This window comes from Phalacrocorax carbo, chromosome 14 (genome assembly GCF_963921805.1).
Source record: "Phalacrocorax carbo chromosome 14, bPhaCar2.1, whole genome shotgun sequence".
Classification (NCBI taxonomy): Eukaryota; Metazoa; Chordata; class Aves; order Suliformes; family Phalacrocoracidae; genus Phalacrocorax; species Phalacrocorax carbo.
In genome coordinates, this window is record NC_087526.1 from 8,505,909 (window position 1) to 8,522,982 (window position 17,074).

At 55.5% G+C, this 17,074-nt stretch overlaps 2 protein-coding genes across 11 annotated transcripts in view; one reads left to right on the plus strand and one right to left on the minus strand.

The window, feature by feature from the left end:
* ZBTB46 (zinc finger and BTB domain containing 46) overlaps positions 1-7,414 on the plus strand; it is a 60,737-nt gene extending 53,323 nt beyond the window's left edge. For all 8 annotated transcript variants that reach the window (XM_064465447.1, XM_064465448.1, XM_064465446.1 and 5 more), the window contains one exon: positions 2,166-7,414. In XM_064465447.1, the coding sequence (XP_064321517.1) occupies positions 2,166-2,552 (387 nt within the window). In that variant the 3' untranslated portion in view covers positions 2,553-7,414. The remainder of the gene's footprint in view (positions 1-2,165) is intronic.
* Positions 7,415-7,922: 508 nt separating this feature from the next.
* Positions 7,923-15,576, minus strand: SLC2A4RG (SLC2A4 regulator). Of its 3 annotated transcripts, none has more exons than XM_064465456.1 (8): positions 15,478-15,576; positions 11,544-11,725; positions 10,494-10,603; positions 10,167-10,411; positions 9,860-9,960; positions 9,481-9,745; positions 9,310-9,389; positions 7,923-9,222 (listed from the first exon to the last, which is right to left on the minus strand). In XM_064465456.1, exons 2-8 carry the CDS (start codon positions 11,618-11,620, stop codon positions 9,111-9,113), a joined length of 990 nt encoding a protein of 329 aa, XP_064321526.1. In that variant the 5' UTR covers positions 11,621-11,725; positions 15,478-15,576; the 3' UTR covers positions 7,923-9,110. The 3 variants fall into 3 exon arrangements, with proteins under 3 accessions (XP_064321526.1, XP_064321524.1, XP_064321525.1); XM_064465454.1 differs by lacking the exon at positions 15,478-15,576 and adding an exon at positions 13,624-13,820; XM_064465455.1 differs by lacking the exon at positions 15,478-15,576 and adding an exon at positions 13,409-13,544.
* Positions 15,577-17,074: the final 1,498 nt, after the last annotated feature.

Here is a 17,074-nt window from a genome sequence, read left to right on the forward strand (position 1 = left end):
TTTAGTACTTACTAATTTGGCGATAAGGGAAATAGGATTAAATTTCTGCTTAGCTGCGTCCAGTAATATGGTTGGCTGCGAATATCCTGTCTAAAACTTGTTGGTGTTGGAAAAGAGGGAGAGAGGTGATTAGTTTTTTAACAGATATTTCAGTTGTCCATTGTTTTAGTACCTGTTCCATAATTTCTTTTTTGTATGGCTCTTTTAGCCCTTATTCTGCACCCTTGACCACCTGCTGTAATCTTAATCAGCTTTTGATGCCTGAAAATCATTCTCCTAACAGTTAAAAATGAGCAACACCTATTAAGCCTGTTAGATGGCTTTGACCAGCCCTGTCCAACTGCTTTTAAAAAAAGCTTACATGTAGTTTTAAAAAAAAAAAATACAATGACTTTGTGTGATGCAGTTGAAGAATACATCGCAGGGACTAGCTCAGAGCAAGGAGAACCTGAAGCCGGAGCACATCAGAAGAGCTCGCAGGCTTTGAACGCGGTTGGGACCAGTGCAATACAAAGCTTGAGCGAGTGTCCTGTGGTAGTGAGGGCTGAGGGGGTAAGATGGGTCAATTTGGGTCTTCCCAAATACCTTTAGCTCGGCTGGGTATTCCAGATGAGCAGTGAGTGCAGGGTTATGGAGAATCCGGTTGTGAGAGCAGGCAGTCCCGTGCTGGGCAGGAGCGGGGAGCTGCCCTCGCCAGGCAGCTGGCTTAAAATAAAAGGATGGACTTCTCCACGCAAGGTGCATCTAACGAGCAAGACCTTTCCTACAGGCCGTTGTGAGCATGAAAAGAATAAATGAGTTAAAACAGGATTAGGCAGTGGCAGTACCTGCCCAGAGGCTCTGGTGGCTGATGGTCTGCACGAAATTCCTTGCTCAGGTCAACCGCAAATCACTGGTCGCGGACAGTGTAGTACAAGGTGGATCCTTCTCTACTTCTACACTGCTGCCCACAGTGTCTCCTGGTGATCAGTGGCAGCAGCAGGGTGCGGGCCAAGGCGAGCTCCTGGGCTGTCCCAGTGTGGCGTTAATATATTTAAAAATAAATAATACATTCTTTTTTTTGTGTGTGTGTATATATATGTATAATATATATTGGTCAGCCCTGAAGTAGTCAGGCACTTGGACTAAATGGTGGTTGTAGGTCCCTTCCAACTGAACTATTCTATATATAAATGAAATCTATATATATATGTATTTTTAATATAGTATATATATTTATTTAACATATATATACACAAGCGTGTGTGTATATATATATATTTAAAAAATATGAAAAAAGTGCCTGATGAGGCTCCTCATGGTGGAATTCAGGAGTTCTTGCTGCACTGGTCAGCCGTTTTCTTTGGGAGAGGAGCAGGTGAATATTTTGAGCAAGCTCCTTGCCTTCTACACATGACAAAGGTAGCCAGCAACAGATTTCAGCTTTGATTAGCTGTTTTTGAGCTTCTCAAAGTATGTCATTTTGCTCTTTGTGTAGTGAAGTTTGAATCCTGAAGTGATTTCTGGTATCCCACAGAGCGCTTTCCCACTTACATCTTATTCTGTAAGTGTGATAGCTCTGTATGCCGGTTATTCTCAGACATAAAATGCAGCATGGTTTATGGAATAGAAACACTTGTGACAAACCATTTTTCAGCCACCAAAGTAGTCAGAGATAAGGTTAGAAGAGCATTCGGCTGCATGTTTTTAGAGATACAGATGTGTTAACAGTGCTCCTAGTCTTTGGTTCTCGGCAGCAGTGGGCTGAGGAGCGAGACAGCAATATTAGCATGATGTTAACACCGGTTTCTTTGTGGGCTGTTCTGCAGAGAGCTGGTGCTTGGGGCTGGTAGGGCTTTTCTTTTTAAGATTTTCCGCATGGTGATCATGTAATGTGAGTATTGCACCCCAGAAAAACAAAAAGGGGAGAAAAAAATTAAGTTATAAAAGTTCTCAAAACTATGAGTTTGATGATCAAAAGACCGTCTCAAAGGTACTTTCCATTGTATGACGCCATTACAGGGTTGAATTAAGCATGGTGTGTTCAAGCTCAGTGATGAAAGCCCGTGACTACCTTGGGCTACAGTGGTTTTGCCTTTGCAGAGGGACAGGGGAACGTGCCCTTCCCTGCAGCTCTCCATCCGTCTCCATTGGCATTAATGTTTCTGATCGTTGTCCTTTTCCAGGTCCACAGCAAAGACAAAAAGTACGTCTGCAAAGTGTGCAACCGAGTGTTCATGTCTGCAGCCAGCGTGGGGATTAAGCACGGCTCTCGCCGCCACGGGGTTTGTGCCGATTGCTCTGGTCGAGGCATAGCTGGTCACCTGGACCACAACGGAGGAGATGGCTCTCCAGACGAGTGCTACCCCGGGGAAGGCCAGTACATGGAAGACCCAGATGACATCAAAGTGGAAGGAGACGAGGAGATGGGAGATGATGATGACATCAAGTGGAAGGATGATGTGGGAATGTCACAAGATGATGTGATTTTAGATGATGACAAAGATGTCGACTCTCCGCAGGACCAGGACAACTCTGGAGAGAACGACAAGGATTTTGCCTGGATTTCTTAGGGATTTTTTTTGTTGTTTTTTGTTTTGCTCTGTTGTTTGTAGGGGGAGGGAGGGTGGGGAGGAAGGAGTATGTTGGAAAAACTAAGTAGCCTTGTTGTCGTCCATGTGTGCAAAATAACTTGTGTTTTCTAAACAAGTCCTTCTCTGTTCCACTCAGATACTGTCTTAGCAATGTCGCTTCCAGCGACGTAACTGACTTCGCCTTCCCCCTTCTCCTTTCATGAACAATCCTGACCGCGGCCGCCCCTCCGGCCGAGCCAGCCAGGTTGCATGCAAGTGAGGTGGAGTTTCTGCAGGTGTGAGCGCTGTGCGATGGGGAGGCTGGGTGAAGCATGAGTCCTTGTACCCTTCCCACCCTGAACTGAACACTGGGTTGATTCTAGTGTCCAAAGCAGGGGTATTTTTGGTGGTGGTTGGTTATATTGGGTTGGTTGGTTGGTTTGTTTTTTTTAACACCTTGTCTGTGTGCTGAAATCCCAGCAGCAGTGGAATTACAAGCTAACGTTGTGAAAGCAAATTGATGTACGTGTTGGAGGGCTTCCTTGATGATACAGGCCTTTGCAAAGTTATTTAAAGAGAGTTTTTATTACTTTTTATGGAGCTAAATCGATCAAAAGGCAAGTCAGATTACAGCCTTATGAATTACTGTCTTAGATTCTTAGCTTCCAAAAGCATCACCATCAAAAAAGAAAGGATATGGTATTTCTTGGACCTACTGGCATCTTACCCACATCCCATCTTCCAGCCTTGGTTATTCGCAGTCGCTGAAATGCGTATTGGTGCTTCCAGAAGCACCCTTTGCTATAAAAGACACAGGTAATTATCTACCTGTCATTCTTCCCTGCAAGTATCTTCACCTTCTCCCTTTGCTCAGCTGCCTTTTTCGTAAATATATGCAAACCATAGCAAAAACGAGGCATTTGGCAAAGTGCAGGATGAACTGGGAAGTGCAAGAAGCCAAGGTGAGGAGATCCCAGCTGGGTGGAAATCTTGCTGCTCCTGTCCCGTAGACTTTGCTGGGGCCAGGAATTTACCTGGGTGCATTGTTCTTCCTTGCCAAGCTAAAAAATGTCATTGATCATTGGTAGGCATAACGCCTACTTAATTCATGACAAAAACCTTCAGTTTTAGCTGCACTGGTTACATGTAAATTTCCAAATAAACTTTTTTTTTCTTTTTTTAAAGAACCACCAGGTTTGGTTTTTTTTCCCCAGCATCTCCTAACAGAGTCTCTGGGGCTGCTCCAGGTAGTTGGATTCTCCTTGTTCACAGCGGCCACTGTTGCCTTCTTCCAGCTACACCTAAACAACAGCAGCAACAAAGCGTGTTGGAAGTGTCTTCTTCCTGTGAAGCAGCTTATTTTACCCTTCACCTCTTTGCTTCTGGTGCTTTCTTAAACAAATAAAAAAAAAAAAGGTGAAGACCTCACTCCTTCCTTGCTGTGGAACAACTGTATACAGTGTCTGTGACGGTGGTATCTGGAAACCTGCCACGAAAGACAACCTGTTACCAGAAAGCCAAATGACTTAACGGTGCTATTTTCCTCCCATGGTGGGGCAGGCGAGCGGGGTGGCGAGCGTTCTTGCAGGTCAGGTGGTCCTTAACAAAAAGCGTGGTTCCACCCAGCAAAAGAAATAAAAAGTATATTGTACAGTAAACCCCAGTAAAGTAAATAATCTTGAAGGATTTAAGCCCCTCGGTGCCGGGATCTGGTGGAGGATGGTGGGAGCCTTGGTCCTGGCACCTGCAGTAGCCGGATCTTTATTCATTCCTCGATTTAAGTTGCATCCTGGGTTTTAGTGTTTGATGCCTTTTTCTGCTCCTTGGTTCCTTGCAAACGTTTGCTGCCGCCTTTCTGTGTCCATCATCCTGGTTGATGCTAACAATTGCCGCCTGGGAGCCTCCAGCAGCTCCCAGGCTCCTGGTCTATTGGTTTTAGTGCACGTCAGTGATTTGGAAACCTGGGTCTTTCCTAAAATCCTCTGTTTGGCTCGGTGAGGCCACACGAGCACCATCGCTGCTGCTGCTGCTCGTTAGGACTGAAGGGGTTAAGGGTGCTTTTAGCCAGTGAGAGTGGATAACTCTCTTCTTTTAAATACTTAAAGAATAGAGCTGCAGGGTCACACAGAAACATTTTTATTAAACTTTAAAAATCTAATTTTGCTTTTTAGCTTCTTGTAAAGCCTTCCTACTGTATTTAAAAAGATATAAACAAACCCAGTATTTTACGATTGGACCTTTGTACACTTTTTTTTTCCCCAGCAGTTGTAGCAGCTGGGGGGTCCCAGGGCGAGGTCGCTGTTTCATTACCCTGACTTTTGCCTCTTGGAGCGCAGGCTCTGTATTTATTGTCATTTATCCTGTAAATATGGAGGGGGGGTAGGGGGTGTCTGAGGTCCTGAACTTGCAGCCTCACCTGTTACATGTAGACAAATACATACAGTACTTTAAAAGATATCTGTAGCTTTGCTTTTTGTATGTAAAAATCTATTTAAAAAAACTTTAAAACCCAAACTGTTCAAAACCCCTCGGTTTCTGTGACATTCCATCTTGCCCATCTACTGCGATGCCGGTGTGTGCATCTGCTGTTCGATCTTCCGAGGAGGAGCAGGAGGTGTTGGTCCGAGCCCTCCTCTTCCTCACTCCTCCTTGCCCTCGCCCTTGGGTGACTCGATCTTTGTAATCAGAGTTATGGGGTGCTTAGCTTTACCTTGCAATTCCTTTGGAAACATTTCATATTTTCTTTTCTTTCCTTTTTTTTAAAGGGTGGGCAGCAAGGCGGGTGGCTTTCAGAGTGTTTCCCAGTAGTGCCACTTTGAAGCTCTTTGAGCCGAGGATGCAAAAAGTAAATTGAAAAAAGGAGAGAAAAACAGAAAATCCACGTAAAAGCTAACATTTACAATGTTGCCATTATAATCTAGCACATGCTTCTATATTACTAACATAGACTATATATACCAAATAAAATCCTTCTAACACCTGACGTATATTTTAAGTGCTTTGTTTTGATGGAGGCATGCAGATTTGGAAATGCAGGGATTAGTCTTTAAACTTCTGTGCTCCGGCTGGTGCTTTATGAGGTTTGGGTTCAAAAAAGGAATTTGGGCGCTATTTTGATGCTGAAACTTTATAAAACTTCATCAGTTGCTCCGTGCGACCGGACCTCTCGGGATCCTCTCCGGGCGCCTCTCGGATCTGCTGCCTATGCAAACTTCTGCTCTTTGAGATTTAAACAAAAAACCGATAACTCTGCCTGTTCTATCCAACACTAGCTCAAGTAACCTCTAGCATCTCGTCTTTGTATTTCCCTTCAGGGCTTTGTATACTTCACTGAGGTTCCCTTTTTTTAATTTTTTCTAAGTATATATATGTGTGTGTGTGTGTGTGTATATATACAGATTTCATTTCAAAAAACTAACTCCCTTATTGGTAAAAAACTGATACGCTTGGTCTCAGTAACTCGCACCTCTTTTTTAAGTATTCATATGTACTTGTAAATGTTCCTCCCTGCATCTATTATCCTCATTTTTTTTAAGTACGGAAGTGTGCCAGGAGTACAAAAAGCATTTCGAGCCGTGCTTTGCGACCGTCTCGCGCAAAACAGGGTGCGAACAGCCTCGTCCTGCCCTCGCCCTCCAGAAGTCCTCGAGGAACGCACGAGGTGGGCCTTGTCTGGAATTGCTTTTGGAGAATACCTTAATGAAGACGAAAGAGGTTCTTGCGAGGCCTTCCGTCAGTTTGGTTTTTCCAAAAATGTTATTTAAAAGTCATAAATTACCCAGTTTTGTATATTTTATGGTCACCCGAGAGCCTCGCAGCTACAGAGCGATTTTTGTGCCGAGGTGAGAGGGGGATGTGTCTAATGAAGGTTGGCAAACTGGCTGTCTTTTTTATTATTATTATTATTTAATCAAAAAATCAGTGGTTTGGACTACAAAAGGAATATTTTTCGTACAAAAGGAAACCCGCTCTAGCATTAGTTCCCGTTTTATTTCTTCTCTCAATTCATGCCTTTAAATATTCCGCTTCTCCAAAGCGAAAGCCGCATTGCTTTGGCGTTTGGGGTGTGTGTGTGTGTGTGTGTGTGTTTTGGGATCGATGACCTGGTTGGGGGCTCGGTTTGTGGCCCCGAGGGAGTCCCCGTTCCCTGCAGGGCCGAGGCTGAGCCCCCCCGGGCACCCCCATCCCCGCCTCCACGCGTCCCAGTTTGCACGTCGCCCTTTAGGAAAGAAACTCCATGAAAATAATGCAAAAACTGGAATTTTTTGCAATATTATGAAAGATAATCTTATTTTAGCTCATTCTGTGACATGTGCAACTCCTAAGAAAGCCATACTTAATGGTTCTTTTTATTTTTTAGATTCTATATTGTGTTTTGAATTTCTGCCTTTTTTTTTAGTTCTGCATAGTAAGAGTGCTGTGTGTATGCTTTCATATATATTTATTTTTCAACGTGCTTTAAACCTGTCTACAAAAATAAAGCTAAAGAAACAAATGAAAAAGGACAGTGTTTGAAGATTGTTGATTATTTTTTTTGCTGGGAATATTCTATATTATACTGACTTTATATTAATTATTATAAACCTGTGTTTGTATTGAAGATGTGTTTAATATTTTGGGGAGGTTGAGGAGATTTTAGTAACCAGAAGTCAGTGGGAGAACATGGCTGTGTTGTACTGATTTTCTGTAAATGTAGTTCAGGTAAATATGACCTTATTTTCTAGTTGATCTCCCGGTTTTTCGTCTGCCTGGGCATGCCGGAGGCGTGCCTCTTGAGTATAATTACTTTGTGATGGGATTTAGCTTAGACATACATGCAAAAAATCAATCAGTTTCAATAAATTGGGAAATTGCTGCTACAATTTTGTCTTGGGGTTTTGGTTTGTTTTTTTTTTTAAATATTGTATTTTTCTCCTCGTCGTGCATGTACGGGCGGGCTGATGACGGAGCCGTCCAGGGGCCGCGGGCACCACCCAGCTGCAGCCCTGCGATGCTGCAGGGCCGTGCACCCCCCTGCTCCTGGGCACTGCGATGGGGCCACTGTGGGGTCCCTGCTCCCCCAAATCCCCCCTCGCCCCCACGGGGAGCCTGGCTCACCCCCAGGCTGCGGGTGACGCCGCCTTTGCCTTTCCCATGCTCTTCTCCCCGCCCCAATGGGTAAGCGTTGGTGGCAGTTTCCTGATTTTTAGGGCTTTATTTGAAAATAAAATACTCCTTTTTGCCCAGCTCCATCCAGGGAGGATGCACAGGGTGACACCATCCCCAAAAGATGCGGGATGCAGGAGGAGGGTGACAGCACCAGCTCTGGGGCTGCCCCCCCCCCCCCCCAGCACAGAGCCTATCTTAAAAGTAAGCAAAGACCAGTAAGAATTTAAAAAAAAAAAAAGAATCCAAATATTTATTTTTTTTTTCTTCTGGATCTCACATCTACTCCCCGTTGGCGCCGCGTTGGGGACAAGCGGGGGCCCAGCCTGGCGCAGAACCGTCCCAACCCATGGGGCCGAAGCGGTCTGACCCCCCTGCAAGGGGGGGGGGACCCTGCACAGGGCGGGCGTCCCTGATGCGAAGGGACCCCTCCTGCAAGCGGGGGTACCTGCCCCGGCGTGGCCCCGGGTGCGAGGCTGGGCAGGGGGGCAAGGCCACCCCACTGTCCCCATCCACCCACAGGGAGGCGTGGCCTGGCCAAACCCCATCCTGAGCCACTGCCCGGGCAGGTGGGTGACGGGATGAGAGGGGAGAAAGGGTTTGGGGTGAAAAAAGGGGGTTGGGGGGGGAAGGGGTTTGAAGAGAATAAAGCCCCTTAAACCCCCCAAGGGCTGGAGGCATTACACTGCTGCAGTGCACTCTCATGCCCAGGGAGGGAGTATTTAAAAATATGAATTTTCATATATTTTATTTAAAAAATAAAAACACACGAAGAAAAAAAAAAAGAAAAGAAAAAAAAGAAGTCTCTTTGTGCAGTTTGGCTTAGTGCAAATGGGCGCATTCCTGCAGGCACTTCCCAGAGCATTGCCCCGGCAGGAGCAGCGGCTCCCCGATAGGAAAAATAGAGAGAAACGATGATACAAAGAGTAAAAAACCCCTTTGGGGGGGGCAAGGGGGGGAAGGGCAGGCGCCCACCTCTGCCCTGGGCACTGGGGGCCCCCTTGGGAGCTGATGGGGGGGGGGGACAGGAACGGACACCCCCTTTTCTGAGCCCCCGCTGGCTGCAGGCACAGCTTATTTGAGCGATGGGCAGCCCCCAGCCCTGGGGGGGGACCCTAACCTGGCACAGGGAGGGGGGCTGGGAGCAGCCGGCCGCCCCCCACCAGCCCCTGCCATGGTGCCAGCAAGGGGGGGATGCAGATTTAGCTTATTTTCAAAGGAAAAATAGGAGGGGGAAGAGCTCCGTGGCGGGGGCAGGAGGCTGTGTGCATAAAGCTTTTGGGGGGGGCCGTTCCCTGAGTCCGGGGGGGCCCCGGGGTGGCGGGGGGGGGCACAAAGGCACCTCAAGTGCAAAATGTGCAAGAAGGAGGGAGCGCCGCCATGGCAGCACCGGCAGCGCTGGCGGCACCAGCGTCAGTCGAGGAAGCGCTGGCAGGCCTTCTTCCAGCGGCACGCCGTGCACCACATCTCCCGGTTCTCCATGCCATACACCTTGCGGCACTTCTTGGCCTCCCCCCGCGGCCTCCTGCGGGCAGAGGGGACACGTCATGGTGTGGGGAGGACACACGGACACGAGGGGATGGGGTGGGGGGCGCGGATGGTGGTGGCTTACCTGGGGACAGCGGGTGGCTTGGGCGGTGGCGGGGTGGGCGTGGTGGGGGGCACCGGTGGCCGCAGAGGGGCCGGGCAGCCCTGCCGAGAGAGGACACGGCCACACGTCAGAGCCGGAGGGTGACAGTGATGCGGCGAGCAGCGGCCCCTCCATCCCCATCCCCCATCTCACCTGGTACGCGTGGTCGGTGTGGATGTGGCAGAGGCCAGCGGGGGCCAGGGGGCTGCGAGGGGAGGCCAGTGCCGGGTCAGGGGTCGGCAGCGCCGGTGGCACCGGACCCTGCACCTCAGGGCCAGGGAAGGTGGGCGGCACCGAGGAGGTGGGCGAGACGGGTGTCAGGCTGGAGAGCCCGTCTGTCAGCGAGTCCACATCCACGTCCAGCTCCGTGTAGTAGAAGTCCTCCTCGCCGTCGCTCTGCTCGAGGTCGGCTTTCCGGCTGCGGGGAGAGCAGGGTCCGGCTGGGGGGGGGGGGCTCTCTCCCCACCATGGCAGGACCCTGCAGGGGGCACCAGGGGGCCTGGGGGTGTCCGGGTAGACCCCACACGCTTACCCAAGGTGCATGGTTCGGATGTGCTTCTGCATCCCTGAGGAGCTGCTGAGGACTTTGCCACAGCTCTTCCACAAGCACTTGAACATCACCTTGGTGGAGTTCTGCAGCAGAGAGGTGTCAGGCTGGCAGCCCATCCCCATCCCCAACCCCACTGTCATCCCCAGGCTCATCCCCGTCACCGTCCACATCCCAAAGTCATCCCTGGCCTGCCGTCATCCCCATCCCTAACATCATCCTCCCCTTCATCCCCATCCTCACGATCCCCATCCCAACCTCATCCCCATCATCATCCACAGCTTCATCCCACCTTCCTCTTCCGTGGGATGGGCTCTCCGAAGACGAAGTGGGTGCTGTCAGGCTCGTCGGGGCCCTCGTCCGGCAGCGGGGCAGGCAGGAAGGTGCTGGGGACGTGGCTGGAGAGCGGGGGCGATGGGGTGGAGGGGGTGGAGCGGTCGCTGGGAGGGTCCCAGCTCCAGTCCCCGCTGGTGTTGCTGCTGCTGCTGCAGCTGGAGGACATGGTGGGTGCCTCCTTCCAGACCTCACTGCCGGGCTCTGGTGAGGAGGAGGAAGGTCAGGTCCTGTCATGGGACACGTGTCCAGGGACGGTGAGGGGGGGACAGGGGCACACACTTACCTGGGGCAGGGGTGGCTGGCGGGTGACCAAGCACCAGTGGGCTGGTGGAGAGGCTGGTGAGCACCGTGGCCGCCATCACTTCGTCAATGCCTGCCTTGCCCGAGAGCTTCCTGCCAGCGAGAGCAAAGCGGGGGGGGCTGCAGTGAGGATGGACATGGCCCCCTCGGACCCTTCATCCCTCTCCATCATCCACCAAGGTGCTGGGACGCCCTACTCATGCTGTCTGGGTCTGCACCCAACCCAGGAGTGGCTTGTGTTTGGGGGACAGGGGTGGCACAGAGTCACGGTGGCCACACTGTGCTGGGGACATCACCACGTGCAAAAGCACCCATGGGTGCCCCATCCCCTGCAGCACCCTTAGATGCCAGGCTGACCCAGGCATCGTCCCAGCAGCCAGACTGGAAACGCCACTGGGCAGCAGTGCAGGCAGCAGTGAGGCAGCAGTAGAGGCGGCCAGCCAAAACGCCGCTGTTTACCACTCCGGGGGGGAACCCTACAACCCTACGCATTCGTGGGCAGCGCCGTGCTGGAGGGTACCGGCACCTGCATCCTGCCACGAGCGCCGAGAAAAGCAGGGTTTGCTCAGCTGGGGCCAAACAACTTCCTGAAGCGGAAAAAAAAACCCCAAAACTATTAAAAAATTAAATTTAGAAAAAAAGCGAGAGGTCAGGAGCAACAGAAGCCATTTTGCAAACTCCTCATGCCATGGGGATGGATAAATAGGGCACTGGAGAACGGCGATGCTCTCCAAGCCCTCAAGTGGGCAAAGCCTCGCCAGCGCCGAGCACCGCGACCACTCGTGGGCTCGTATATGGTGCCTTGCTTCATCACCCAGCGGGGCCATGGCCGGGCAGGGCCCTCGGTGCCGTCGTATGCGGGACAGCCGGTCACAGTCGGAGACCCCGGCGCTGCGGACGAGCGGCCAAAGTCCTCCTCTTGCAGCCGGCGGAAAAAAATCCTGGCTTGCTGCGGTGAAGCCGGCGTCGGCGGGAGGTTTCGCCAGGGCGGTTGCAGTCACCGTTGCCCATCCCACCGCCATCGTGGTCCTACCTGTGCCGGGGCACGGGGATGTACGCCGAATGCAGCGCCAGGTATCGCTCCAGCCCGGCGTCCAGCACCCGCAGCATCGCTTCCCGGCTGGCCGGTTCCCGGCGTGGCAGCAGCTCCCCCAGGTGTGGCAGCCAGCCCTCAGCTCCCGCCGGCAGCCCCCGGCCGCCGCAGGGGAGAGGAGCCTGTGGGAGAGAGGGTGGTTGTCACCAGGGGATCCCCTGGGCAACAGATCCCCTGGGGATTCCCCTGACCTCGGCAGAGAGGGGAGGCGGCACAGGGGAGCTGGACTGGCGCCTGCAGGCAGGGCTGCAGTGGCACCCTAATGGCCACTCGGTGGGTCCCTCTGGGGTAGATCCCAGGTGGATCCCACCAGGTCGCAGCTGGGATCCAGCTGGGATTTCCCTGGCGCTCTGCAGAGGCGAGAGCAGAGAGCATCCTCCTGTGAGGCTGGTCCCAGCGCTGTCACCTGCCAGCTGAGCGTCAGCAGCCAGTGGATCCCTCCCCAGGAAGATCCCCAGGGCCAGAGTGGGGATCCACCACGGATCTCTGCAGAGCCAGAAGACCTGGCACCCTCCTGCAGGGTGCCTCCAAGGTGACCGCATCCACATGCCACATGACAGCACCGAGCAGATCCCACTCTGAGCAGATCACGCAGGATCGAGCGGAGATCCCACAGACCTCTGCAGAGCAGGGAGCAGGCTTGGCCCTGTCGTGCCAATTGGGAGACAGCAGCACCCACTGACTGAGCACTGGCACCAACTGGATCCCACTCCTGGTGGATCCCAGGTAATCTCCCTGGAGCTGGGCTGGGGCCCCATGGGGAACCCCCGAGAAGCAGGGAGCAGCCCTTTCCGCCGGCTGACCCAGGTCAGCAGCACTTGCTGGTCAAGTGTGGTGACCAGCTGGATCCCTCTGCAAGATGTACCTGGGCAGATCACCCAAGGCTCAGATCTGCCCCGAGCCTCACAAAGGAAGGAGCCAACTTGGTGAGCTCCTCAGGGCTGCTTCAGGACAGCCGTGTCCGTTGGCCGACTGTCAGCACCAAGTGGATTTCTCCCTGGGGAGACTCCTGGAAGATCCCAAATGGCTGGGATGCAGCACAGATGCCCCTGGAGCTCTGCAGAGCAGGGAGCAGACAGGGTCTGCTCCAAGAGATCGCTGTCCTCTGGCTGCATGGGAGCACTGAGCAGATCCCTCTCCAGGCAGATCACAAGCAAATCCTCCAGAGTGGGGCTGGGATGCTGCAGGGATCCCCCTAAGCTCTGCAGAACCAGACCAGGCTGCTCCAGGACGGCAGTGCTGCCTGCCTGCATGCTGGTGCTCAGTGGATCCCTTCCCAGCAGATCCCAGGCAGATCCTCTGGGACAGAGCTGGGATCCAGCAGGGATCCCCCTGCAGCTCCGCGGAGCAGGAGCAGGCTGGGCTGCCCCGAGCCAGCAGCGCCCGCGGGTTGGCTGAGTAGATCCCTCTCCGGGCGGACCCTGAGGGGATTCCCCAAGGGCTGGGATCCAACAGGGATCACCCGAGCGCTTCAGGGAGCCGAGCGGGCTGCTCCAAGGGAGGAGCATCCAGGGGCGCCAGCGCGGAGCGGATCCCCCGCTGCAGACAGATCCCCCAGGCCTTTGCCGAGCTGGGACCACGGCAGGGGAGCCCACAGAGTGGATCCCCACCCCGCGATCCTGCAGGATCCCCCCCCGCGCCCCGCCCCCCTCAGCTCGGCCGAAAACCAAGCCCGATTTGCAACGGGAATCCAGCTGGGATCTCCCTAGCTCTGACCCACCAGCAACGCCGGGATGGATCCCTCTCCTAGCAGATCCCAGGCTGGCTGCGATCCCCCCCGGATCCCCCCCTCCGCTGGGATTTACCGGGCGCCGATTCCCGGGGGGAGAAGCGCCGGCCCCCGGCAGATCCCACCGGGCGGGGCGGGGGGGGGCGGCCCCCCTCCCCCGAAGTTTGTCCCCGAGCGGCGCCATTTTAGCGGCGGGGAAAGTTTCGGGCGGGCCGCTGTCAGCTGTCACCGCCCCCCCTCCCTCCCCTCCCCCGGCTCCCCCCCGGTCGCCGCCGCCACCGCCCCCGGTACCTTCGGGGCGGCGCCGCCGCCGCCGCCGCCGGGTTGGGAAGGAGGAGGCGGCGGAGGATCGCGGCGGCGGCGGCGGGCGGCGGGCAGCAGCGCCGTGGGCGGCCGCGGGGGCTCCATGCGGGGAAGCGGCGGCGGCGGCGGCCGCGGCCGGGCCCGGCGGGGGAGCGCGCTCCGCCGCGCGCGGCCCGGTGTCGGCGCCGGCCAGGCCACGCCCCCCACGCCCACCGCCATTGGTCAAACCGCCCGGGTTGGAACGCGGCCGCCGCTTTCGACGGTTTCTATTGGTTTCGGCGAGCTGCCACTTTGCGCGCCGCGACACGCCCCCCCGTCGCGACACGCCCCCGCCGCGACACGCCCCCGCCGGCAGCGGCCATCTTCACGCGCCCCGCCCTCCGGCGCCCCGCGCGCTGCCCGCGGGGCCCCCCAAAAACCACCCCCCCCACCGCCCCTTCAGCCGGCCCTTGCGGTGCACCCCCGTTAGCTGCGGGACTGGGAGACTGGCAGGCCGCCCCGCAAAGTCGCCGGCCCCCCGCCCTCCCGCCAAAGCCGGGGCTCCCCGAAAGTTGCAGGGTGTCCCCCAAAAGTTCTGATTTTATTATAATAGGGCGGAATTAAGGGTTTCCCCCGAAACTCCGGCGCCTCCGCCAACTTGGAGGATCCCGCAAAACTTCTATGGCTCCTTCAAAGTTACAGGGTTGAAACTCAGAGTGTTAAAACTTGTGGGGTTCCCCCAAAAGTTATGCCCTCCCCCCAAATTATAGGGCTTTTGGGGCTCTCCAGAGGTTGCAAGGCTCCTCACAAAGTTATACATCCCAAAAGTGAGAGGGGTCCCGCTGAAAGTTCCCCCCCAAAGTTTTAGACCCACTGGAAGTTACAGGGCTCCCCTAAAGTTATAGGGCTCTCCCATCAGTTATAGGGCTCCCCTAAAAGTTACAGTGTCCTTCTGCTGGGGGGGGGAGTGTCTGGATTTTTGGGGTGGGAGGGCAGTTCCCAGCAGGAGAGGGGTCCCCAGCCCCACACAGGTTGGGTCAGTCCTGCCCTCCATGAGGAAACGCTGTCAAAAGCCACCCAGAACAGCAGGGCTGGCTGTGGGGTGCCCGGGGTGCAGGGGTTACCGGGGTGCATAGGGTACATGGGGTAAATGGGGTACACGTGGTGCCTGGGGTGCAGGGGGTTCTTGGGGTGCATAGGGTGCCATGGGAGCATGGGGTACCTGGGGTGCAGGGGGTGCTCAGGGTGCCCTGGCTAGCTCGCGCCCACCCACGCTCTGCTCATCGCCTGCCCCAAAACCCGTGGGGCCACAAGCACCGTGTCCTGGTGTGGGGCCGCCCAGGCCCTGCTGCTGTTTGATTTGCCAATGTGCAGCCTGAAGGCCAGGACAGAGTCCGTGTGGCTGTCCTGGCTGGTGGCCCCCGGCTGCTCCCCCCCTGCCGTCCCCACCAGCAGCCCTGGGCTGGCTGACTCGTGTGTTTCCCGTGGCTCAGGGCCATGGAGGTGCTGGGGCCAGCATCCCGGGGAGCCCCTGCCTGGGGAGGGAGAGGTGGGGCAGTGATGTCCCCAGCGTGGCAGACAGGCAGGAGCCCTGGGGTGCTCGGCCACCCCTTGTCCCCTGCCTTCAGGGGTGGCTGGAGGTGTCACCTCTGCCCTGTGCCATGCCTGGGGGCAGGTGCTTTCACAAGCGTGAAAAATACCCAGCAAACCAGGAAAGCCCCTGTGTGCCCAGCCAAGAGACCAGGTGTCACCCCGCCACAGTCACCCACGGGTCCCCTTGCACGCCACAGAAAGGGTGGGAGCGGCCAGACGAAGGGTATCATCCCCCCAGGAACTGAGGCACCTGCAGGGCCCCAAACCTACCCAGGCTGAGCCAGGGCTGCCGGGGATCGGGGACCAGGATCATTCCCGGCCTCAGCTCTGTCTCCCCGGAGGAGTTGGTGACCAAGCCCGGCAGCACTGGCAGCAGGCAGGATGCCTCTCCTCCCCCCGGAGTTATGATAACCAGCCTGGGCTCTGCTGCAGCATGTCCCGGGTGGTGGCTCCACCGGCCGCCCCCCGCTCTGGTTTAATCGTTAACGCTGGCCAAAGCGCTGAGCTGGCGGCTCCAGCAGCTTCAGTGTTGTGCAACTCCTGCGAGCATCGCCTGCCCGTTGCACAAGGGCTCCCGCTGCCACCAGCCTGACCCCCCTTCCCAGGCAGGGTGGCATCGCGACACCACATCCCTGGGAGATGCTCCCGTGGTACCTGGTTGCCCTTGGCGGGGCCGGGGCCGACTCTGGGCTGGGCTGTGGTGCCCGCCTACCCCATAGTATTGCAGAGGGAGGCAGGGCCTTGCCTGCGCTGCCTCTCTCTCCTGAGTTGCCTGGCAGCCTACTCGTGGGGTACAGAGCTGCAAGGGGTGCAGGGCCATAGGGGGTACAGGGCCATAGTGGGTATGAAGCTGCATGGGACTGTACGGGGTCCGGAGCCATATGGCGTGCAGAGCTGTATGGGTCTGGAGCTGGTTTGGGTGCGGAGCTGGTTTGGGTGCACAGCCGTATGCTGCGTGCAGCCATACAGCGTGCAGAGCCACCTGGGATGTGGATCTGGGGTGCACATGGGGTGCAGAGCCACACAGCGTGCGGATCCTCATAGTGTGCAGCACCACGCAGCATAGTGTGTAGCACCATGCAAAGGCATGCAGCATGCAATACATCGTGCAGCACTGTACAACACCCTACAGAGTGCAGCACTGTATGGCGTGCAGCACAGTGTGCAGCACCCTACAGTGTGTGCTGGGCTCCTGCTCACTCCCCCTTGTGGGAATGGCACCGTGCAGCGCCGTCCCCTCGCAGCGCCGGCCCTTCTCAGCACCATCTCCCCGCAGCGTGATGGGGAGCCTGGCCCTGAGTGGGCTCGGGTCAGTGGGGAGGAGCAGGCAGCCTGCTGTCCCCTGGGACAAGGAGGGGTGCTCCCAGCCCTACCCACTCCCCTCATTCTGACCCCAATCTTCCTGGCCAGACCACAAACCTCAAGAGAGGTTTTGGGATGGATCCTTCGTTCACCACACAGTTTTTGAGCCTCCAGATGGGGCTCTGGGCACATTTTCTGTCACCCCAAGGACTGGGCAGTTGTTCTCATATTTAGATGCGAGTCTGGCTCTGCACGGGAATGCTGGCCAAGCACGCAGCCCCGCACATGGGGCTTTTCCTGCTGCTGTTGGGGCAGGTTTGGGAGACGCTTTGGCCACCCCAGCTCAGCGAGAGCAGAAACTTTCCCTGGCGCAGGTGCAGCGCTGCGCTGGGCCAAGTCTGCTTTCCCTGGGGAAGCAGCTCAGTGGTACCCACGTCCTGACCCTGCGGACAGCGCAGGGCCCACCTTGCCCCGGCGAGCGAAGCAGCTCTGGTCCTGCAAGGTGATGCTCCTGCGCAGGGCTGGTGCAGCGCAAAGGCAGCGCCCAGGGGATTCGGGTGGTGCA